Here is a 25,686-nt window from a genome sequence, read left to right as displayed (position 1 = left end):
GTTATTAGAGCTAGTTACCTTTCTTTTTTTAAGATTCTTTAAAGTTTTGAGTAGATAGCCGTATCAGTAAGCAGGTTGGATGCTTCTGTTGCTTAGGAGGTGTATTGTTTTATATGAAGACAGAATGAATTTAAGTGTACCCAGTTTGGCAGTATATAGCACAGATTACATAAAGCTTGGAGGTATGGAACCTTTGGAGGCATTAAAGTTAACATTTCAGTTAGGGAATGTGCCTTTGTTTGACTGGTGTGTAAGTCCTTCTTCCAGGTTTGTACGCTCTTAAACGCGTTATTCTACCCTCTCTAACTCCTCCCGGCAGCAAAAGGGAGACACTTCAACTGGAACAAAATAGTGGAAGAAATGGCGTCTGGGGTTCAGTGGGGATTCGCAGTGTGTATGCAATGTTTGCAAGATTACTTTTTATGTTTTTCAATTAATGTAAATGATTACAAAATAAATCAATGCTTACTGTGAAGAAGGGAACATTGTATACCAGTAGAAACTCTCTTAGTGGGTCTGCTGCAAGTTGCTTAACCTCTTGGAGCCTCAGTTTCCTCACCTGCAATATGAAGGAGTTGGACTTGATAATCTTGAAGGTCCATTCCTGCTCTAAAATCCTATGCTTTTCTGAGATCCTCTATTTAACAGAATGCATTGCTTTCCCACTTTGACTATTTGAATTACATGTGCAGTACACATATTGCAACTGCATGTTGTCTAAAATAGTTTTTCTATAGGATGTTACATAAAAAACTAATCCTTCTTGAGCTGATTTATAAATGTGTGTGACTATAGCCACACATAAAAAGTTAGTGATACCAGGGCTCTCAGAAAATAAATACTTTCTAGTTGTCTAACCTTGAATGTTATTAACTTTTCTATATTACAGGAGATACTACTCGTCAACGAATCAAATTCAGTGATGACAGAGTATGCAAGAGTCACCTTCTCAACTGTTGCCCCCATGATGTCCTTTCTGGCACCGTATGTATTAAATCTATTATTTGATATGGATGTTACAAACTACTTGATAAAACCCTCATTTGTGGGAGGGGGGCGTCAAATTACTAGGCAATATTTTTTTTTTTGGTACCAGGAATTGAACCCAGGGACTCTAAACCACCGAGCCACATCCCCAGTCCTTATTTTATTAGAGACAGGGTGTTGCTGAGTTGCTTAGGGCCTCATTAAGTTTCTGAGGCTGGGTTTGAACTCTCAATCCTCCTGCCTCAACCTTTTGAGTTGCTGAAAGTACATGCCTGGCAAACAGAGTAGACTTTTACTCAGAATAGTGTACATTTTTGTTAAGATTTGTGCAGATTTATAGTGGGGTGTTATGGTGCATGCCTGGGAGACTGAAGCAGGATCACAAGTTCAAGGCCACCCTAGGCAACTTAGTAAGATCCTGTCTCAAAATTAAATTAAGAAAGGACTGGCATTGCAGCTCAATGATAGAGTGCTTGGCTAACGTGTACATGGGTTTGATCCCCAGTACTGAAAAGTAATATTTGTGCCCATTTATATTGTGGAGTCAGTAAGAAAAATATTAGTAAATACTTATATCCCTACAGCATAACTTGAGAGTAGTGTTGTCATTACTGACTTCCTAATATAAAGCTCAGTTTAAATTCTATGATTGGTCTTAAGAGTATTATCTTTTTCTTCTTCTTCTTCTTCTTGGTATCAGGGATTGAACCCAGGGGCACTTATCCACTGAGTCACATCCGCAGCCCTTTTTTTGTATTTCGAGACAGGGTCTCGCTGAGTTGCTTAGGGCCTTGCTTAAGTTGCTGAGCCTGGTTTGAACTCTCCATCCTCCTGCTTCAAGTTTCTTGAGCTGGTGGGTATATTATAGGCCTGCACCACTGTGCCCAGCTAAGTGTATCATCATTTTAATTCAAGAATATAAAGCATATAATAATGGATCTTTTTAAATGGAATAAGAATTGAATAAGAATGGATTTGGTTGAAGTGATTATGAGTTGCTTTCTTTTACAGATGCACTCAATGATAGTGGGGAGCTAGTCGGGGCTAAACCTTGAACTCGCTTTATTTCTCATTTGCCAGAAATGACTGAAATGAAGAAAAGATTTCCAGCTTACCTTTTCAGAAGTAGTGAGTTCTCTTAGCTAAAGATGTCTGAGTGATTTCTTCTTTCGGAGGAAGAGTTAAATTAAGGACATACTCCAAACAGAAAAGTATGAAAGCATATGCAAAAGAAACACTTCTGTCATTTTCTAGTTGGAAAGACAATTGAAACTATGTTAAAAGAACCTAACATTCTACAGAGTAAGAAATCCAGTTTCTGATCATTTGTATAAGAACTGTGACAGATAGTAACCCAGATAAAAAAAACTTTCTATCTACCCTCTTGAGTTTCCAAAATTAAAATATTTTCTACTGTATTATAATACATTTGAAAATCTATAATTATCTGTATATTCTGGAATTCTTCATACTTACTGTTGTATAAAATTTAACAATTAAAGTAATTTTGTTTAATAACTTAATCATCCCTTCAGATAATTTAAAGAACAAGATTAACAAAATGTCAGAATTAGTTGTTTTTTTTTTTTTTTTAATATTCTAAAATCAACCGTAGCTATTTTATTCTTCAGGTATGGCATTAGTAATTAAAAAAAAAAATCTGTTAGCTTTACATCTCAAAATGTACATAATGCAGTTATGTACCTCTTTTGTGTGTGTATGTCACTTGAGATTGAAGCCAGGGCCTCATATATATTAGGCAAGCTACTACTACTAAGTTGTACTGCCAGCACTCATTTATTTCTTTACAATATTTCTGTGAGGTATATCATTCACAGTTTACAGATGAGAAATCAGCCTTAATGATAATTAAGTAACTTAAATTACTCAACTCTGTTGATGTAAAGTGAAACTAGAACCAAACCCTAATTTTTTTTTAACATTTTCAATTTTTTTTAAAATTTGGGGACATTTCAAATACATAAGCAGATAGAATACTATAATGAGCACTCATGAACCTAGTACTTATCAATTAGCTTTAATAACTGGTGGCATTTGTCTTTCTTCAAACTCAAATTTTCTGATCTGAGTTTCTTCCAGCATGTTTCCTTTTTTGTAGGGAATTCTTAATCATTGATCATGTTAAATAAAGAGGATAAATGCTTGTTCTTGGACTTTTCCTTCTTTTTTTTTTTTTTTTTTTTTTTTTGCACGGTACTAGGGATCAAACTCAGGGCCTTGTGCTTGCAAGGCAAGCACTCTACCAGCTGAGCTATCTCCCCAGCCCGACTTTTCCTTCTTATAAAACTTACCTATGGGTTATAAAGTATACATTGTTTTAGATTTTAATGTCTCTGACATGTGCATCTTAAATTCCTTGATTAAGGACTGGGGTTGTAGCCCAGTGGTAGAGTGCTTGCCTAACACTGGAAGGTACTGGGTTTGATCCTCAGCACCACTTAAAGATAATTAAAGGTATTATGTGCATCTACAACTAAAAATATTTTTAAAAAAGAAATTTCATGATTAAAAAAAAAGCTGTCTTAATTGGAAACATTTTTCTTATGGCATAGAACATGGAAATTAGGCTTAAAATTGAGGTGTCCTGTATTACATGATAAACAGTTAAGAAAAGCTCTTATGGGTGGGATGCAGCTGAGTGGTAAGGTGCTTGCCTAGCATGTGTGAGGCCCTGGGTTCAAGCCCCAGTACTTCAAAAAAAAAAAAGAAGAAAGAAAAGAAAAAGCTCTTTAAAGGCACCTGCAGAGTAAACACTCTTTTGCCAGCCTGTTGGAACTAAGTAGTTGTGACCCTCTTTCAGAATTTAGGAAGAGAGTTTTGAGGACCAGCTAAAGAATGCTTTGTGAAACTTTGGAGTTGTAGAGTGGTGTCTGGAAGAATTTGAAAATCATTGATGGTGTGATTCCTTGTGATCTTATTACTAAAAGGGGCTGTTAATAACATTTCATCTTCTGTAGTAATGGCTTATAATTACAGAGCTATTGCTTCTTTAGCAAACAAATCCTATAGAAAAATACTTTTCTGGAAAATAGTCTAATAGTTCACACCTCTTTGAATTGAAGATACAAATTTCCTTTTTTTTTTTGACCGTTCTGGGAATCAAACCAAGGCCTTGTATACACTAGGCAAGTGTTCAACCACTCAGCTGTATCCCCAGCCTTGTTTCTTTTCTTTTTACGTGTTAGATAAAGAATGAAAGAAACTTATATATTTATTTATTAAAAAAATTTTTTTTAAGTTATTGATGAACCTTTATTTTATTTATTTATTTACATTTGGTGCTAAGATTCGAACCCAGTGCTTCACAAATACTAGGCAAGCACTCTACCACTGAGCCACAACCCCAGCCCCATAAATTTAATCGAAAGGAATTCTAATTGTTGATTACACAATGCTTTTTCTTCTTTTTTGTTTTTAACCACGTTACCACGTAAAGTGGTGTTTCACCATTGAGCTACATCCCCAGTCCTTTTTTATTTTGAGACAGTCTTTCTAAAGTATCTAAGGCTATTCTCAAATTTGTTATCTTCCTGCCTCAGCCTCCCAAGTCACTGAAATTACAGGAGTGAGCCACTGCACTTGACTTTTTTATTTCTATAACTAAAGGATACTTGTTAGCTTTCTTAACTTTATTTCTTGGATCTGTCACTTCCAGCAGAATTTGGTTTCAGCAGAAATTAAGACTCAAATAAATTGAACTTGTCAAATGTCTCACAGTCAGAAAAATCCCAGTATTTTATACCCAAAGATGTCTTCCTTAAATCCACAGACTTAAACATTTTTTTCATGCTCTAAGAACTTGGGAATAGGTCAGTTTCTCCTATTTAACTAGAATTTCACATATTTTAAATAAAGGTATTTTCCCTGAAGTTTTATTTTAGAGATTCTGTTGCCCAGCAATAGCAGAGTTTTAAAAGAACTGATTAGAAAATACTTAGGGACTTTGACATTTCAATGTCATTATTAAAAGTTTATCTGTATTTTTCAGGTGATTAAATGTGGGAGTAGCAGTTGTCAAAATTCTGAATTGGTTTTATAGTGCCCCAGTAGGTTCTGAGTTTTATCCAAATTACAACTTTTATTAATTGAAACTCCTTTTATTGCTCCCTGACACTTTCCTCTAAGGCATGATCTGTAAGTTGTCTGGATACATACAAACCTGAATTTTTTAAAAAAATATTTTGTTTTAATTGTAGGTGTACACAATACCTTTATTTTATGTGGTGCTGAGGATTAAGCTGAGGGCCTCCCATATGCTATGTGAGTGCTCTACCACTGAGCCACAACCCCAGCCCCCTACAAACCTGAATTTTAAAACTACTATCTGTTGGGTAATAAGTATGTAAAAGAGCCATGAAAATATACAGAAGCAGAAGAATTATTAAGAAGTAGATCTGTTGGGCATGATGGCACACATCTATAATCTCAGCAACTCAGAAGACTGAGGCAGAAGAATTGCAAATACAAAGGTAGCCTCAGTAACTTGGTGATATCTGTCTCAAAATAAAAAGCTAGCGATGTGACTCGGTGGTTAAGTGCTCCAGGGTTCAATCCCAGTTACCTTCCCTGTCCCTCCCCCGCCAAAAGGAGCAGATCTGCACAACAGTTTTTCAGCCAGCAACTAAAATATAAGTCTCTTAAGAGTAAGTCTAGTAGTGTTTTATTCAGTGCTATATCCTCAGCATCTAATACAGGGTCTCTTCATTGTAGTTAATGAATGATTGATCCATTCAGATGTAGAACACTAAATAACTGTTTCAAAAATCAGCTTCATTTCAAAAATTAACAATTACTAATGCAAACCTCTTACCTTTCACTTAATAAGGAGTTGGAGAGTATCTTGGTGTTGAATGCTTATTAAAATATGACAGTAATGATTATACATGCAAATATGAGAAATTACTTGCAGATTCTCTAGACTTAAATAATCTTTTCCCTAAAAATGTTTGTTTTGGAATACCTTCATATTTAACAGATTTTTTTGGCATTAACCAAGCTTATTGGCTTGAATTTTTTTTTTTTTTAATTTATGACAATCAATTTCTAGAAATTACTTATAGATATGCCAAATACCCCAGGTACCACATTTGGTTTGAAGTATATTGTGTCCTGTTAAGCAGATTTGTTATGTTTTATTTTTTTCCAATCTATTACAAAAATATGCCTTCTATAACAATATTTTTAGAGATCACCTAAAGCAAAAATGTGTTTGGCATCTAGGAAATTAGAGATACATTAAAAGCTTCCCAATGAATAATTCAAGCTTTACTATTAAACTTTAAAAACCAAATCTTTAAAAAAAAAAAAACAAAAAAACCCCCCAAATCTTGAGTAGTGGAGTGTTGTTAGCAAATAGGCACATGAATACTATGAGCTATTCATCCTGAAGTATTTATGTCCTTTATTGATTTTTTGGGGTTTTTTTGGTACTGGGGATTGAACTCAGAGGCACTTTACTAATGACCTACATCCCCAGCTCTTTTTATTTTTTATTTTAAGACAGTGACTCACTAAGTTGCCAAGGCTGTCCTCAAATTTGTAATCTTCCTGCCTTAACTTCCTGAGTCTATGGGAATACAGGTGTGTGCCACTGTGTCCAGCTATTTATGCCCTCCGAAGTAACCCTTTTCTGTCATTCTGAATAATCTTATAGGCACTCGTAGTATATACTTAAAGTAAAATACTTCAGTCTTATTGAAGTGATTTTTTTTTTTTTTTTTTTAAGGTGACCTAGAGTCACCACCCGTTTTGTGATCTTGTTTTGATTTAGCCTTTGTCTCTGGTTGAGTTTGGTCAGCAAGATCTATTACATGAATAAATGGTAGTGTTGATGTCTACTCTTTTTTTTTTTTTAATTTATTTTTATTGTAAACAAATGGGATACATGTTGTTTCTGTTTGTACATGGAGTAACAGCATACCATTTGCGTAATCATACATTTACATAGGGTAATGATGTTTGATTCATTCTTTTTTCCTTCTCCTCCACCTCTCCCACCCCTCTTTTCCCTCTGTACAGTCCCTCTTTCCTCCATTCTTGCCCCCCTCCCACCCCCGATTATGTGTCATCATCCGCTTATCAGTGAGATCTTTCGTCCTTTGGTTTTTTGAGATTGGCTTATCTCACTTAGCATGATATTCTCCAATTTCATCCATTTGCCTGCAAATGCCATAATTTTATTATTCTTTATAGCTGAGTAATATTCCATTATATATATATATATATACACACACACACCACAGTTTCTTTATCAATTCGTCAAGATGTCTACTCTTTTACAATCAAAATTAACTATTTTAAATTCTTACTCTATATTAGGAAGTAAATCTGAGAGAGAAATCATTTCTAACTTACTTAATAAAAATTTGCAACTGGGCATGGTGGCACATACCTTTAATCCCAGCTACTCAAGAAGATGAGGAGGATTGTAAGTGTGAAGCCCTCCTTTGTAGTTTAGCGAGACCCTGTCTCAAAATTTAAAAAAAGTAAGTAGAAAGGGCTGGGAAGGTCCCTCAGTGGTAAAGTACTCCTGGATTTAATCCCGTCTCAGAGAAAAACATTTGTTTTTTCAAACATAAACATAAATAGAGGGCTGTGTAATGAACTTCCATGTATTCATCAGACATCTTCATTAAATACTTTACTCATGACCTACCTTATTTAATTTATAATCACTTTTGTTCTCTTTCCTTCCTTCTTTCTTTTTTTTTTAAATTATTTTACTGTAAACAAATGGGGTACATCTTGTTTCTCTGTTTGTACATAAAGTAGAGGTATACCATTTGTGTAATCATACATTTACATAGGGTAATGGTGTTTGATTCATTCTGTTATTTTGTTTTTTTTTTTTTTTTTTCCTTCCTCCCCACCCCTCCCACCCCCCTTCCTTCTTTCTTTTGCACATTTCAAATCTTGGGCCTATTGTTTAGGTTGACTGTTGATAGAATATAAATGGTAACAGTGACCAGTTACTCCAAACAAGCAGGAGGTCTGGAAGTCTAATATGTAGTTCACCTATTTCATGATCATGTTTCTTATTCTGAACAGTGATTCTCAATAAATGCTTATTCCCTAATAAATAGGAATCATTCTTTCAGTTTTCCCTAGTCTGTTTTTTGAGTCAGGGTCTCACTAAATTGATCAGGCTGACTTTGAACTAGTCATCTTCCTGTCTCAGGCTCTTGAGTAGATAGGATTAGAAGGCTGTTCTCTCCAGATCTTTTAAAGAGATTTATCCAGTTTTATAAATTCCACTTTGACAAGTCTGAGGAAACTAATGTGTTCTCTGAGGTAATGGAGTTATAAATGTGTCCTTTGGAAGATAGGGATTCCTGAACATAGAGCAAACACATGGTAATAAATAAAATCTTGGAATAACAACAATTAAAAAATTGTGAACAGGTGATTAACCACAAATACCAAGCACATTTACTTTTTAAAATGTAATGAGTCTAGGAAGCAAAACCAGATGACTTAGTAAATCCTTTTTAGTTTGATGATCCTACTCATTAAGGGAAATTTTAAAAGTGTTTTGCTCTGACATACAGAATAAAACATTTTGGAAATGTGTTATCCTATAAGCTTTTTTGTCTGTAGTGTAAAAAAATAAAGGTATAACTCTCTTGATTTATTCAAATAATATAATCTGTAAAATTTCCAAGTTTAGATGTGTTGTTTCCCTCTTACTATAATAGTGTTGGAGTGATGATGTTTATTGGAATTAAGTAGTGGAAGAAATAGAGGTGAGAGGGATCAGATCAATGAGTGCTGAGTGGAGAAAGTTAAGGAGAATTCACTACTGTTTTTAGAAAAAAATTTTTTTGTGTGTGTGGTACTATGGATTGAATCCTTGAGTACTTTACCACTGAGCTATGTCCTCAGCCCTTTTTATATTTAATTTTGAGAAGAATCTCATTAAGTTGCTGAGACTGACCTCAAACTTGTGATATTCTTGCTTTTGCCTCCCAAGTAGCTGGGGAATACAGACATGGACCACCATGCTCTGCTCCCTGAGTCCTCCTCAGAAATGTTATTTATGAAGTCATCAGCAAATAAAAACCAGTGTGAGCCAGGTGTGGTGGCACATGTCTGTAATCTCAGCTGCTCGGGAGACTGAGATAGGAGGATTGCAAATTCAAAGACAACCTCAGCAGCTTAGTTGAGGCTACACAGGTTAGCAAGACCCTGTCTTTAAATACAAAAAGGGCAGGGGATGTGGCTCAGTGGTTAAGTGTGCCTGGGTTCAATCCCCGGTACCAAAACAATAATAATAAACAAAACAAAAACAAAACAAAAGAAAAAACCAATGTGAGTAGGGTGCTGTGGTGCATGCCTGTATTCCCAGCAACACGGGAGGCTAAGGGAGGAAGATGGCAAGTTTGAAACCAGCAAAAATAATATAAAAGGAACAGGAATGTGACTCAGTAGTAGAGTGCCATCCCTGGATTCAACATCTAGTACCACAATGCAAAAAAGAACTTTAAAAAAATTAGTAAGTTTAAATGTAAAAGTTGCAAGTTTTAAGAAGTGATTTTTTTTTTTCCCCCCATCTGGGAGAGTGGTGCTGATTGCCAAGATCAGCATTCATTCGTTAAGAAGTACTTACTTGAGTACTTACTGTGTGCTGTGGGTTATGCTAGGTTGTAGGAATATTAGAATAGACATGGTTTCTGCTTTAGAGGTGGGAATGTAAATTCTAATGGAGGAGACACGCCATTATAAGAAATAATGTGACTTCAGTCATTGGTAAGTGCCGTACAGAATAGCATGGTTAGGTAATTCAGTGTGTCTCTGATCTGGCCCAGGAAGAGACCTAGGCAATGGGCTTCTCTGGCAGGATAGTTGGAGAAAACCTCTTTGAAGTGACATATGAAGAACTCTGATGTTGAGAAGAAAGTACTTATTTCCAAGGGGAAATCAACCTTCCATATGTTGTTCCTACACAAAAACTAGTGGTTTCCTGTTGTACATATTCCAAAAACAAAATTCTGCAGCCCTGTCTCTCATTTGAATAAATCACTTTGTTCCTCTTTTGTTGTTTCATTACTTTATTTCCCCTGCATGATTCTCATTTTCATTTACCTCTTTTTCTCTGCTGAAAACATCCTCTATTTCTCTTCCTGGGATATCTTTCTCTATTTAAATTCTGCCTGGCTTACTACACATGATTACTTTAGCTTATAGCAGTTTAGCCTCTGAACCCTAGTGTGACATCTCTGTACTTCTGAGTAGGCTCTTATTATTTATCTTGTTCGTGTATGTGTTCTGTCTATCCCAAGTTAGATAGTATGGTTTTGTTTTGTTTTGTTTTGGTACTGGTTTTGTTTTGGTACTGGAACTTGATCCCAGGGCCTTGAGCATGCTAGGAAGGTGATGTACAACTGAGGTTCATCCCCAGCCATTTTCATTTAGAGTCAGGTTCTTGCTGAGTTGCCAGGCTGGCCTCAAAGTGTATTCTCCCTCAGCCTCCCCGGTAACTGGGATCACAGGTGTATGTTACTGTACCTGGTGATAGTATAATCTTTTTGGGGCAACTCCTCATTTTTTTTCTAGTTATTTTTGCCTACCTAGGGTCAGAAATGGATTTGAATGTTTTTCTAGCTATGTTCTTTAAAATATACTAAGAACTGGTCATGGTGGCCCATACCTGTAATTTTAACTGCTGGGGAGACTGAGTCAGGAAGATTGCAAGTTCATGGCCAACCTGGGCAATTTAATGAGACCCTGTCTCAAAAGAAAAAAATAAAAAGAATGGAGGAGGGCTGGGGTTGTGGCTTGGTGGTAGAGCACTTGCCTAGTATGTGTGAGACAGTGGGTTCAGTTCTCAGCACCACATTAAAAAAAATATAAATTAAATAAAAGTTCATTGACAACCAAAAAATTGGGGGTGGGGGGAAGGGACTGGGGATATAGCTCAGTGGTAGAGTGTCCCTGGGTTCAACCCCAGTACCAAAAAAAAGGATGAAAGGATAGATAGTAAGTGGTTGATGGATGAATTCACACGTTGAGAAGCCAAGTTGCCCAGGCTGGCCTGGAATTTGTGTTCCTCCAGCCTCAGCCTCCTGACGCATTGGAACAACAGGTGTGTGCCACTGTGTGCCCAGCTTTAGTTACATGTTACAGGAGTTTATATCATTATTCACAAACATTCTTCCTTGCCTTCTCCAGTGTAATCTACTCTGACTTTGTAGGTACTGCTACTCCTTACAGATACTTTTCAGTATTTCTATTGTTGATGAATTGACTTACGAGATCAGACTCCTTTCTTTTTTTTTTTTTTTTTTTTTTTTGTGGTGCTGAGGATTGAACCTCATGCTTGCTAGGTAAATACTCTACCATTGAGCTGCATCCCCAGCCCAGACTTCATGTTTTAATGTAATTTTTTAAATGAGGGTCTCCTAGAAAAATGCATGCTGTAACTCCAAGGAGAAAAATATGAACTTGGAAAACATTTTGATACAGAGTACCTGCAGTTAATGTTAATCTGTTATCATACCAGACCACTGACTGCTACTTTGATTTCCTGCAGTTATGTCAAATTTGGCATGTTCAAAACAAGACATTTTCCTTCACAAATCGATTCTTCCACTCACCTCAGTTAGTTCTCATAGTGGCAACATTGTTCTCAAACTTGAAATAATTGAAACCTTGAAAAAAAGTTCCCTTGATCTCCTCTCCATACTTCATTTCTTCTTAGTTAAAAACCTGTTGATTGAGAGTCACTTATTGAAAGAATGTTGAGCTATACTAAAATCTGTTCAAATTTATACTCTATCTCTAGTCATTTGACCTCTCTGAGCCTTCATTTTTCATATCCGTAGGAAGGTAGCGTTGGAATTGATGATTTCAGAGATCTCTCTCATTTTTAAAATTCTTTTTTTTTTTTTAAGCACTCTAGTTTACCTCCATCACCTCCTTTCTTTTTGCCCTTCTAATTTGATCCAAATGGCTTTATTCCTGAGTTGTGGTAATATCCCTTTCTTGCCCTTGTTCTCTTTCTTCTTGTTGACCCATCCAGTAGTGTGATGCTTCAAAAACATAGGTTTTATTATGTCATATTTTTTCCAAGTAGTTAAGCATTCTTACTTCTTACTTGCCTACAGAGTAAATTTTACCATTGGTTCATTTTCAGATTCTTTAATAATATAATCAGAGGTTGCAGTCAGGTGGTCTGTAGGCCAGAATAATCCTGTATCTTAATTTTTCAATATTATCATCCCCTGTCTTCTATTAGTAACCACCTGGTTTCATTTAAATCATTGCTGTTCATCCTCCACATAGGAAAAAAATCATTTTCCCTCAAAACATTTGCTCAGGCTATTTCCCGTTTTTCTTTTTCTATGTAAATCATGTTTGCTTTTCCTAGAAACCTTCCATATATGTGGCTACAAAATAGAGTAGCCCTCTGTTACAAATTCCTTTAAAATGGAAGTATTAGGAAATATGAGCCAAGAAAACATGTTCTTTTTTTTTTTTTGGGTGGGGTACCGGGGATTAAACATGGGAGTAGTCGACCACTGAGCCACATCTCCAGCTCTATTTTGTATTTTATTTAGAGACAGTGTCTCACTGAGTTACTTAGTGCCTCACTTTTCCTGAGACTGGCTCCCGAGCCACTGAGATTATAGGTGTGTGCCACCAGGCCCAGCAGGAAAATAATGTTCTTAACATGTTGCACCTGATATTATATAGCAAAATATGGAGCACCTCATGTGGTGGTTAGCTCTGTATGGGTCTTGGGGATATAACAGTGATCAAGAAAGACTGTCCTTTTCCTCATAGAGCTTATATCCCCAGTGTCAATTAGCAAAAGTAAGTAATTTGACAGAGTGCATAAAAATTGTATTTGATCCATACAGCAATTTCGAAGTACTTTTGTAAAGAAATTCAGAGGGATTTAAATGAGTATCATCAGGGTCAGGTAGATAATAAGACGTAAAAGGAAGTTTTCTAACTTAATCCAGTGCCCATTCTATCTTATTTCATTCCTTACGATATAGTACTCAAGGACAAGAGGATAAAGCATAAAATAGGAATGTTCCCTGTTGAACCTCATCCCCATTCCTAGTCCTAGACCTGTAAACAATTTAGTGTACCTATTTCGCATTCCTTTCTGTGCATTTACAAGTGTGTGTTTTAACAGATGGCACTTAGGTTTGAATTTTTTCACTTGTAATGTCATTTAGAGTTTTCCATGTCAGTTGCCAACATTTAAAAAAAAATGCCTACATAATATTTTGTTGTTTTTTCTGCATCTTATTTAACCAGTGACTATTAATACATTAATAATGTTTATTTCTGTTTTTGGTGTACAGAATGGCAAAAAAATCCTTGTGTACTTCTTTGTGTACATTTATAGCAAGTGCCTTAATGTCTTGTTCTTCATTCAGAATATAAATTCTTGATTGCAGCATTTTAATTTTCATATTGTTTTGTAATTCTCAGGATCTAGCTCATACAACTCAGCAAGGTAATATAGCAAAGCAATTTTTTTTTCTTTTTAGTTATACATGACAGAATCTATTTTGATATTTTATAGAAGCATGGAGTATATCTTATTAGAATCCTAGTTTGTGCATGTACACAATAGTGAGATTTACTGTTGTATTTATGTATGTACATAGGAAAGTTATGTCAGATTCATTCCTCTCTTTCCTATTCCTATCTCCCCTGCATTCATTTCCCTTTGTCTAATTCACTGAATTTCTGTTCACCTCTTCCCCTCTTATTGTGGGTTAGCATCCATATATCAGAGAAAACATTTGACCTTTGTTTTTTTGGGATTGGCTTATTTCACTTAGCATGATAGTCCAGATCCATCCAGTTTACTGGTGAATGTCATAAAGTCATTCTTCTTTATGGCTAATATTCCAGTGTGTATGTGTGTACATATATATATATCAATCTCAATTTCCTTATCCATTTGTCTGTTGGTGGGCATCTAGGTTGGCTCCATAGCTTAACTATATTGTGAATTGTGCTGCTATAAACATTGATGTGTCTGCTTAATGTCATATGCTGATTCTAACTCCTTTGAATATATCTTGAGGATTGGGATAACTGGGTCAAATGGTGGTTACATTCCTAGTTTTTTTTGAGGAATCTCATACTGCTTTCCAGGATGGTTGTATTAATTTGCAGTCTCACCAATGTATGAGTATCCCTTTCCCCCCACATCCTTGCTGACATTTATTGTCACTTGTATTCTTGAGAATTGCCATTCTGGTTGGATTGAGGTGAAATCTCAGTGTAATTTTAATTTGCATTTCTCTCATTGCCAGAGATGTTGAACATTTTTTTCATATATTTGTTGACTATTTATTTTGAGAAGTATTTGTTTAGTTCCTTTGCCCATTTATTGATTGGGTTATTTTTTGGTGTTTGTTTTGGGTGTTAACGGTTTTTGAGTTCTTTGTATGTCTTGAAAATTAATGCCTTACCTGAGGTGTGTGTGGCAAAGATTTTCTCTGATTCTATAGGCTCTCCTCTTCATTGCTCTTGATTATTTCCTTTTCTGTGAAAGCAGGTGTTTTTACAATCAACTTGGAACTGCTACTGTTTCTGGTTTATATCACTAATCTGTTCATTAACAGACTACTGCCATTAATTTTCACTTGGTAGTCCTCTCAAATTTTTAAACCAGTGCTTTGATTTGCTCTACTATAATGTCTTTTTTATTTATTAGTTTTGATGTATAATTTGCACATGCTTCTGTTCCTGTTAAATATTTTTCCTATAAAATGAAAACGTTTCATTGGTTTTTCTCATTTTAAGATTAATGCATAGTCATTACATGTAATTTAGCCAATACCAAAAAGTTCAAATCAACTAACCTTGGGGCAGTGTGTATTTCTGAACCACAAAAATACCATTTTATTATGTGTCTCTTTGCCACCTTCTTTTTTACCTACTTAACAAGAACATCTCTTTTTGGTGCTGGGGATTGAAGTAGGGGCGCTTTATCACTGAACTATATCCAGCCCTTTCCCTTTTTTATTTTGAGATAGGGTCTTCGTAAGTAACTGTGGCTGGTCTCAAACTCTTGATTCTCCTGCCTCAGCCACCCCAGTAGCTTGTATTATCTGCTGGAACATCTTTTTTTTAATCGTCACATAATGTGTCATTGTATACCTATTCCATGGTTGAATCAAACTCAGGTTTGAGGCTCATAATCTTTTTCTTTTGTAAATCAAAAGCAACACTGTTAAACTTTGTTGTCCATTTGCCTTTGTGTACTTACATCATTGTTTCCTTAAATTCTTAGAATTCTGTAGTTCAGCCAGTTTCTTTTTTTGTGTGTGTGGTACTGGGGATTGAACCCAGGACCTTGTGTTTGCAAGGTAAGCACTCTACCATCTGAGTTATATCCCCAGCCCCAAGCACTCTACCAACTGAGCTATATCCCCAGCCCAAAGCCAGGTTCATTTAAATTTTATTTTGCAGTGGTGGAGATTGAACCCAGGGCCTTGTGCTTGCAAGGCAAGCACTCTACCCACTGAGCTATATCTCTAACCTGCAAGGTTTATTTAATAGTCATGTAGTATAGACAACATGGGATCTGCAAAATCTGGTCTGCTCTGCAGTAGAGACAAATAGAAAAAAAAAAAAAAAAAAAAAAGACCATTTGGGGCTGGGGAGATAGCTCAGTCGGTAGAGTGCTTGCCTGTCAAGGACAGGGCCCTGGATTCAATCCCCAGCACTGCAAAAACAAAACAAACAAACAAACAAAGAAAGACCATTCTTCTCATGAAACTTAGAGTACATTTGGACAGCTAAAATTCACTTTCAGAAATTAAAAAGAAAACACTTAACAGATTCAGATTTGTTAAACAAAGCATCATAGAATGCAAGGGGTTTTAAGAGACGTTACTAAGATCAAGTAGAGTTATTTGGCCAAGACCTCTTAGAGGAATGGGATTGAAATAGAGAAGACAAAATGAAGAACTGAATTCATTCAGTTGAAAATAAACATCATTTTTGCCATTTATAATGGAAGACGGTCTATCAATATCAAGAATAGAGCCAGGTGCAGTGGTGCACACCTATAATTCCAGTGACTGGGGTCGGTGGGTGCTGAGGCAGGAGGATTGCCAAGTTGGAGGCCAGTCTCAGCAATTTGGTGAGATTCTGTTACAAAGTAAACATAGGACTGGAGTTGTAGCTCAGTGGTAGAATGCCCCGGGGTTCAATTCTCAGCACTACCAAAATAAATAAATAAGTACATATATACATTCATACATACCAAGAATAAACTTTTGGAAATAATTAAAAAGTAAACTCCTGGGCTTGGACTGTAACTCAGTGTCTGAGCACTTGCCTAGCATGTGTGAGGCACTGGGTTCCATCCTTAGCAAATAAAGGCATTCTGTCCATCTACAACTACATATACATACACCAAAAAGTAAACTTAAACTTTTAAAAATTGAAACTCTTTTTATGACTTTTGTCATAGACCTTTGAAATTCAAAAAACTTATTAAACATTTTCTTATTTAAGAAAAGAGAAGTAGGAGCAGCAAATGTCTGAGACCTTGCTTTTGGAAGCACCATTGTACTGTTAGCAGTGCAGTCAGGACTGATGTGGCAGGGGAGCAGAGGCTCTGAGTTAGTTGTGTAGTTGATCATGGAGTGATTCTATCAAGGTGCCCTCTGTAATCACTATTTTAATGAAATGACTGGGATCATGAAGAATGTTCATCAAGGCATGCTTTCCCTTGTGTTCACTTTTACAGTGGCAGATAGTTGTGGAAGGTTCTTGGGGCTTGTTTTTAAAATTTTAGATACTTCTCCTATGCTTGGCACTGTGCCAGAGTAGATGCTTAGTTGTTTGGGTATGGACAGAAGAAAATAGATGATCAGTGTCTAGAATTCTGAAAATTAGTTTGGTACACTTACTGTCGTGCTAGGTCCCTGAAGAGATGAGATAAGCACAGAAGGTATCCCAGACCAAAAAGTCTTCTTTAGTAGAGCTAGACTCTTGTTCCTAGGGTTTTGACCCCCAAGCCACTGTGGGCAGCCAGACTAGACTCTACAGAGTTGCAAGATCAGATGGCCAAAGAAAGTAATAAGTCTAAATGGTCTACCTCTTGGAAGAGAGGAATGCAGATAAAACAGAACTAACCACTTAAGAAGGAAAGGAGTCCAAGGAGAGGTAAGGTATCCTCTTTCCCCATCAGAAGCTCATAACAGTTTTGTCCTGGAATGTTTCTTCACCACCTGTGCTTGTTAATAAGCCCATGGCTCCTCTGTCATATGTTCTCTGCCCTCTTCCTAGGTTGGTTCATTCAACAGATACTTTTAAAGGACTCCTGTTTACCAGGTGAAGTTACCTAGTAGATAAGGCAGATGAAAATCCTTTTTGTGGAGCTCACATTCCAGTGAGTTAATAAATTTTTCCCTGCCCATACATTCCTCCAAGGCAGATCTCCTCAACTCTACTTTCACCAGAAATTCTAGCATACTACAGTGGAATAATTATGTTTTTTATTTGTTCATTTTGTTCTTGAATGATGTAATTGCTTTTGTTCTTTTGGTTGGTTGTGTGTCATAGAACCTGACATAAAAATAGAGGTTAAACACAGTGAGGCAAATTAGTTATTTTTATGTTATGTGTTGAGAACAGATCAGAAACAGAGTCAGAGAGATAACTGATAAAAGGCAGAGATCTGCTATGCAGATCTTTTTCTCATGGTATGGGATATCACTGTTATTGAAAAAAACTTAAAAGAAGTCAGTACTAAAATATTGGAGCCTGCATGGTAAAGTGGAAGAAATGTTAAACAAAGAATTGGTCTAACCAGGTGTTCTAATAAGTACCCTCAAGCAAATCACTCTCTCTGTGCAGGGAATGGGAATGAAGGTAGATCAGTGAGTCTTTGTCAGCACCACACACTAAAAACACCTCGGTGATTTTTACAGTTCAGCGTTCAGGTGATATGGCTTGGGCATGTTTCTAAAAACCATAAGTATGAGGTGAGTGCTCTCCAGGTGTAGGTTGAGAACCACATCAGACTGTGACATCTTTGGTTTTATGAAATATGGTAAGTTACAGCATCCTATGAACAACTGTAATTTGTGAAAATACATAATGTGAAGAGCAACGTTGACGAGATTAATTCAGCCTGATGACTGATAGGACAAACGTTAATTCCTATCTTTTCTGGGAGTGTTTTATATATATATTTTTTCTTTCTTTTTTTTTTTTTTTCTTTTTTTTTAATGTGCACAGTACCTTTATTTTGTTTAATTTTTTGCAGTGCTGAGGATTGAATGCAGTGCCTCACACGTGCTAGGCAAGCACTCTACTGCTGAGCTACACCCCCAGCCCCTGGGAGGTTTTTTTTTTTTTTAAGAGTATTTAACTTTTTCTACTGCTTTTTCTTAATAATGTTGTCTAATAAGCAGCTTTTAATTTCTGCATATCCATTGACAGCTTTAGTCGCTGCTTATTATCACTGGGAAACTCAAGTTTGTTAAATTGTAGATATTGGACTGGAAAAATTTCAGCATGTTTAGTATAGCACTTTATGATGGGGGCTTTTGTAATAGTAATGAGAATTCTTTATTATTTCTTATAGAAAAACTTTGGGGGCACTATTTATACTTTTCCTTTATGTAATTAAGAACTGAGTGTAATACAGTTTTACAGAAAAATAAACCATTTTTAAAAAATAGTCATAAAGTCCCAAAGTTGAACGGAAGAATATATGCTACCTGGTTGAGTTTTTTTCTCTGTATATTAGATAATGATTGTTAAAACTGTAACTCACTAACTGTGGAAGCTTATTCCATCTTTAACATCAAGAGTTAAAAACACTCTGTAGTCCCTTTGGGCCATAATAAAACCTATTTTTGCTTCTTAACCAGCAGTTCTTCTGTTGATTGACGATTAGCTTTACATTTTGGTTTTTATCTTCTTTATCAAATTACCTCTTTTACCAGGCTTTTCTACATGGCTTGGTTTTGAGACATTTGGTCTGATTTGTTCATGTCGCTCTTTTTTTTTTTTTTTAATTTTTTGGGGTGCTGGGGATCGAACCCAGGGCCTTGTGCTTACAAGGCAAGCACTCTACCGACTGAGCTATCCCCCCAGCCCCCATATCACTTTTGAAGTACATTCGTATACAGAATGTTTTTTTGGAAGGTAAGGGTTTACATTTAAAACCAGCTGTCAGTAGACTTCTCATTTGACTCATATCCTTTCAAAATTAGTTTTAGATCACATTGGTTTATCTCATTCACACCATCCTGTAACCTTTTGACTAGTTATTTTTTGTCTAATATTCTGTTCATGTCTAATTACTTGTAAATTTGTTCTCTTAGTTGTAAAACTATATAAATTCAATTTATTTAGTTTAGAATTAATTGACCTGTTCTTTTGAACCTTGATCCAGTGAGTTCACTGTCCTTTTTAGTTGGGATATTGTACAAAATTGATCATATCCTCTGTTTTACTCATATCCAGATTTTTGGCAAAAAGTTACGTAGACAGTGTCATTTCCAGATACCATATGTAAAGCTAAGGTTCAGACCTATGTGCTGTAGATATCTGTTACCAGAACTTGATGATTAATACTAGCATATTTCTTTTAAAAATAATTAAAAGATTGATTTGCCTTCTACGAATGTTCTCTCTGATATGTGGATGCTAATATACAGTAAGTGGGCACAGGGAATAGAAGTTTGTTGGATTAGGCAAAGGGGAATGAAGGGAAGGGAGCAGACATGGGAATAGGAAAAATAGAATGAATTGGACATAACTTTCCTATGTTCATATATGAATGCATGTCCAGTGTAACTACATCATGTTCAACCATAAGAATGGGAAGTTATACTCCATGTATGAATAATATGTCAAAGTATATTCTACTATCATATATATCTAAAAAGAACTATTAAAAAGATTTATTTGCCTTCTAAATATTTTGTAAAACTTGAAACACTGTTGGGTTTTCTAAGTTAGTTTGCTTCTTACTCTTTATTTCATTCATTGCACAATTTTCATAGATTTAGTGCCATTTGTTTTTGCAAAAAAGTGAGGTGCAACCATTATGTGAAGCTTTCTTTTTTTAGTCGTGTTGGTGTTACTTAAAAATAATTTATTATACTTCACTTTTAAGGATATATTGTTTCTTCATGGGGTATTGCCACCTCCTTAAACAAAATATTGTGTGAGAAAATATTTGTCATCCTTCTTAGGGTCCCTTTGACCAATATAGCCTTATTGTTTATTTACTTGTATATTTATTTACTAATTTTGACCATGGATTGTACCCACGTATCCATATCCTCAGCACTTTAAATTCTTGTTTTTATTTGCAGTAGGGGTCTCACTAAGTTGCTTAGGGTCTTGCTATGTTGCATAGGGTTGCATTGAAATTGAAATCCTCTTGCCTTCTTCTCCCAAACAGCTGGAATTAGTGGTATGTGCCACTGTGTGTTACTCAATAATTTCTTTTAAAAAAGATCTCTATCACAAATTGATTTTTGTTTTTAAAAATTGAATATTTTTAAATTTTTCTTTACATGAAAAATATTTGTGCACATAAAATAGAAATATCATTTGATCCAAAAAATAATAATAATTTATTATTCATGAGACAGGGTGTGGCTCAGTGGCAGACTTGGCTAGCATGTGTGAGGTACAGAGTTTGTTTCAGCACTGCATACAAATAAATAAATGAATAAAATAAAGATTCATCAACAACTAAAAATTTTTTTTTAAATTTTGTTCAGTTGTCCATGGAGCAAGACTAGGATGCATGCAATACTCATGAATGTATGTTAAAATTGAGTAGTCTATGGTGCATGCCTATAATCTCAGCTGTTCAGGAGGCTGAGGCAGGAGCATCATGAGAGTTCAAAGCCAGCCTCAGCAACTGGGCAAGGCCCTAAGCAACGTAGAGATCCTGGACTGGGGATGTGGCTCAGTGGTTAAGCACCCATGGATTCAACCCCTCGTAAATCAAAAGAAAAAAAATTTTTTTGAATAGTCTAAATTGATGCACATCAGTTCTTCTTGACAGTTTAGTGAATATTTTTCAAGTCTGAAAAACAAAAGTAAAATGTTATTTACACATGCACATAGCCTAAATATTACCCTTTAAAAAATTTACTACAGTGTATTGAAATACGGACAGCACAATTCAAACAGCTATGAAAATTCTGCACCACTTTCACTGGTTTCTTTGTCTGATGCACCTGTCATCAGTGCCACTCATGTAAGATGGGTTTGCCAATAGTCCTGCTACTCTGAGCAAACCACATTGGCTGGTTTTTTGGCAGTGTACTGACAATGTGCGTGTGTGCTGTTTAAGTCTAGGTTCATATCTTGCAGTATGCTAAAAGACAAATGCACATCTGGGTGCCACTGGTGAATACATTGCTGCTATGTTTTTTTAAGTGGTGTGACAAACTGAATTATACCATGTGATGATTACATGATGAAAGTTATAAACTGATTTTTGGATTGAAAAAATGGTGTGGTGATTATGCAGTGGTGATCATTATGTGGTGAAATAGTTTAAATGTATCCTCTTCAGAAAAACTTCTGACCACCTTATCCCAAGTAGTCCCCCCATAGTAATGGGAAGCATTACTATTTTATTAGATTTCTTAATTTTGTTTATAGGTATAAATTTTATTACTTGTTTGAAACCCTCTCTTCTAGAATACAGACTCCATGAAGTGAAGTCATTAACTATGTCTGACTATATCCCTAAGTGGGTGCTTAGTTTTCAAATAAAGGAATGGCTTTACTGCTATCAGTGTTTTGTTGTATTTTACTTTATGTATCAGAAATAAAAGGAATATTTCCTATATTGTTTTGGATCATTGTACTCCGTTTTCATTAACTGTCCAGAGACTGTGAGACTTTCTGGAGGTAGGGGTTACAGACCTCCGATTTGAAAATCTCTGCCTGTGTGTGTGTATGTGTACACTGGGGATTGAACTCAGGGGCACTTAACCACTGTGTCACATCTCCAGCCTTTAAAAAATTTTTTTTTAATTTTGAGGCAGGGTCTTGATAAGTTGCTGCGTATGACTTTGAACTTGTGATCTTCCTGTCTTAGCCTCCTGAGCAGCTGGGATTACAGGCATGCACCACCACACCCAGCACTCTGCTTTGCTTTGGTCATCCATTAATCACATATGTAATTATCTTTGCATCTTCCCCTTTTTTTCACCCCAAAAGGATTTTATGAAAGTTCTTGTCAGTTGTCCACATACATATAAAAATGAATAGATTTGTAGGAATTTTGTCTCAGTTATGAGAAAAGCCCCTGGTTTTAAATAATGACTAATTAGAAATTCCACTTAGAGAAGGGTTCTAGTTCAATAAGAGTATTTTGTTTTATTTCCCTGATAGATACTGGGTCTTACTAATAAATTGTCTTTATTAGTTCACATGGAGTCTTGTCTGGAATCTGTAAGGTTACCAGTCTGTTTTTTGAGGACTCTATTTTTATTTGACAAACAGAATGCTCTTCAAAGAACATTGTAATTCAGTTTGGTTTACATAATTGTTTAGTTTTGTTTCAAATTAACTTTGAATATCTTTGTTATGCGAGTGAATGAAATAGGCTATAACATAGAATTTAGAAACTTTCAGATTCTGAAAAGCTTTTTGTTCTTAAGTTTAAAAATGTTCACTGTTCTCTGTTGTAGACAGAATTGGTGCAGGTTTTCTAATATTTTGTAATGTAAAGTTCCATAGATAAAGAACCATCTGTATGACTTAATATATATATTCAGAAGAGAACTGTGTTGGTTAAATGAATTTGTGAGAAAATGTTTTCTATTTCAACATTCTTTTTTTTTTCCTCTCCCCCAGAGAATGGATCTTGGAGAATGTCTGAAAGTCCATGACCTGGCTTTAAGAGCAGATTATGAAATTGCATCCAAAGAACAGGACTTTTTCTTTGAACTTGATGTATGTGATTTTGCGTTAATGGATTATATTGTCTTTTGCAGCAAAACATCTTGAAAATGTAGCAGTGTCTTTAATAAAATAAACTCAGCTGATTATTTTTATATTCATATCCAGTTTTTCATTAACTACATATATATACGTATTGGGGGTTACTTAGGACAATATTTTAAATGTAAAACTAATAAAAGAAATAGAATATATACCCATTTAGGTATATGAATGGGTTCCAAATGTAACTTGTATATTGTTGCTTGCTTTATAATTTATTTATTTGTTTAATATGCAAAGCTAGGACTCCAACTCAGGGCCTCTGTATGCTAGGCATATGCTCTATCCTGAGCTAAATTCTCAGCCTTTGATGCTGCTTTTATGTGAGAATTGCTTGTATAAAAATAGGGAAACTAATTTTTTTTCCCCACTTTTGTAAGGCCTATCAGTGGGCATTAAATAAAGCTAACTGATGAGCTCAAATTTTATGGTTTGTTTTTGGTTCTGGGACTTGAACCCAGTGTACTGCGCTACTGAATTACTTCCTGAGTCCATTTTTGATTTTGAAACAGCATCTTGCTAATTTATGGAGGCTGATCTTTATCTTGTGATCCTCCTCCTTCAGCCTCCCAAGTTGCTGGGATTACAGGTGTGTGCCATTGCCCAGCTTTATATTTCCTTTTTTAGTGAACTAACAGTGTACAACTATTTTATTTTTATTATTAGTTAATCTTGAATGTTGGCCATTTTTCCTTGATCTGTGCTATTTGCATTTTATAAAAATTATTCCTTTTTCTCATATATTGCAAATATTTTTTCCTATTTTATTTTTCATTTGGTGCTTTTTGGCTTTGTATAATATTTTTATAGTTGTCTTATCAGTTTTCAAAAAATCTATTTGATTAATTTGAAAGACCTTCCCTATTCTGAGGTGAAGCTCTTTTTTTTTTTTTTTTAAGTACTCTTTTACTTCATTTTATACACTTAAATCCTTGATCCATCTTGAGTTTATTCGCTCTTCAGAGTTTATTCTCTGTGTTTAGCTCCTAGTAACTGTTTAATCGACCCAATACTTATTTGTTGATTGGTCTGTCTTTTCTCTCATTGCTTTGGGATCTACCTTTATCTTGACATAAGAAAATTTGCATAGATTTCTGTTATGATTTGAAAGATAAATTTGACATTAAGAGAATTAAATGGTATCTCTGTATTGTCACAGATAAAAAAAAAAAAAAACTTGAAAGTATTGCTTTGAAGTATTCACTTTGTCCCTATTCACTCTGAAGAAATTCTTGGGTTATCAGACTATTTTTGGCATTCATTTGTGCAGAATAAATTTGTTTGTGTTTAAATTAAACATTTTTTTCAATGTTTGTTTTTAAAGTATACTTTAAAAAATTTTTTTTGTTTTAATGTAGACAGACACAATACATTTATATATTTATTTATATGTGGTGCTGAGGATCAAACCAGGGTCTTATGCATGCTAAGTGAGCACTCTGCCACTGAGCGACCAACCCTGCCCTTTAAAGTATACTCTTAAGTTATTATTTTAATTGTTGACATTACATATAGCTTGGTAAATGACTTTTATGTAAGCAGTGAGCTAGATTTTTTTATATTAGACATTGTTAAAAATTTTCCAATGGTTCATTCTTTGAAAGTTTTTTTTCCTGATTGTAACATTTTTATTTTGGGAAATTTTAAAAACAGACAACAAACAAAAATTACTGAAAACTGCCATATTTTGTATATGGTTATTTTACATTTTTTTCTTTTAAAAAAATTTTTTTTAGATGTTGATAGAGCTTTATTTTATTCATTTATTTACATGTGGTGCTGAGAATTGAACCCAGTCCCTCACACGTGCTAAGCAGGCACTCTACCACTGAGCTACAACCCTAGCCTCTCATTTTTTTCTATGCTGCTTTATATTATAAATGTGGGATCTTATTGAATGTTATGTTGGTAACTTGCCTTTTATTTACAACTTTTTACTGCTTTTATAATGTAAAGAATGTCTTTGAATATTTATTCCTCTGTGTTTTTTGTTAATTTCTTAGAATAAGTTTTTGCAGTGAAATTACTTAGGGGATATTTTAAGGATTTTTTTCCATATTTTTTTATTGGTGCACCGTACTTGCACATACTGATGGAATGGGATTCTTTATTAACATATTTGCACATGCACGCAATATAACCATATAATTTGGCCAATATCATTCCTCCATATTTCCCTTTTTCTTCCCCTGGTCCCTTAAAGAGGGTTTTCAGTAAAAATCACTGTGCCTTTTTATAAAAAGGCTGTATTGGTTTGTATCTGCTTTCTTCAGCAGAGTATGAAAGTGGCAAGTTTTTTATAGCATTATCTTTTCTGGAATTATTTATGTTTATTCTTTGCCAGTTTGGTAGAAGACAAATAGTATTTTGGATTTATAATTGAAACTGCTTTTGTTATTTATTAAAATTTCCATGGTTTCTACTTAATAACATTTTAAGAAACAAAGTATAGTTTTTAAATAGATATTTCTGAATAAAATTAACTTTCTGGCAGTAATTATTTTTTGATTAAACATTTTAGGCCATGGATCATCTGCAATCATTCATTGCAGATTGTGATCGTAGAACAGAAGTGGCTAAGAAGAGATTAGCAGAAACTCAAGAAGAGATTAGTGCTGAAGTGGCGGCAAAGGTAAGAATTTCAGTCCTTTCATTAGTACAAAGTATAGTTTCAACCCACTACTTATTTGTTTCACCTTT

General features: G+C 35.1%; 1 protein-coding gene across 11 annotated transcripts in view; it reads left to right on the top strand.

The window, feature by feature from the left end:
- Luc7l2 (LUC7 like 2, pre-mRNA splicing factor) overlaps positions 1-25,686 on the top strand; it is a 69,327-nt gene that overhangs the window by 14,268 nt on the left and 29,373 nt on the right. For 10 of the 11 annotated variants that reach the window (XM_047562853.1, XM_047562858.1, XM_047562852.1 and 7 more), the window contains 3 exons: positions 890-984; positions 22,840-22,938; positions 25,508-25,618. In XM_047562853.1, coding sequence (XP_047418809.1) covers positions 890-984; positions 22,840-22,938; positions 25,508-25,618 — 305 coding nt within the window. Of the gene's footprint in view, positions 1-374; positions 395-889; positions 985-22,839; positions 22,939-25,507; positions 25,619-25,686 lie in introns of those variants that run through there. The other variant, XM_047562862.1, reaches the window with a different exon arrangement.

Source organism: Sciurus carolinensis, chromosome 8 (assembly GCF_902686445.1).
Source record: "Sciurus carolinensis chromosome 8, mSciCar1.2, whole genome shotgun sequence".
Taxonomy (NCBI): domain Eukaryota; kingdom Metazoa; phylum Chordata; class Mammalia; order Rodentia; family Sciuridae; genus Sciurus; species Sciurus carolinensis.
Note: the sequence above shows the minus strand (reverse complement) of the source record. Positions and strands in the feature narration are given on the sequence as shown.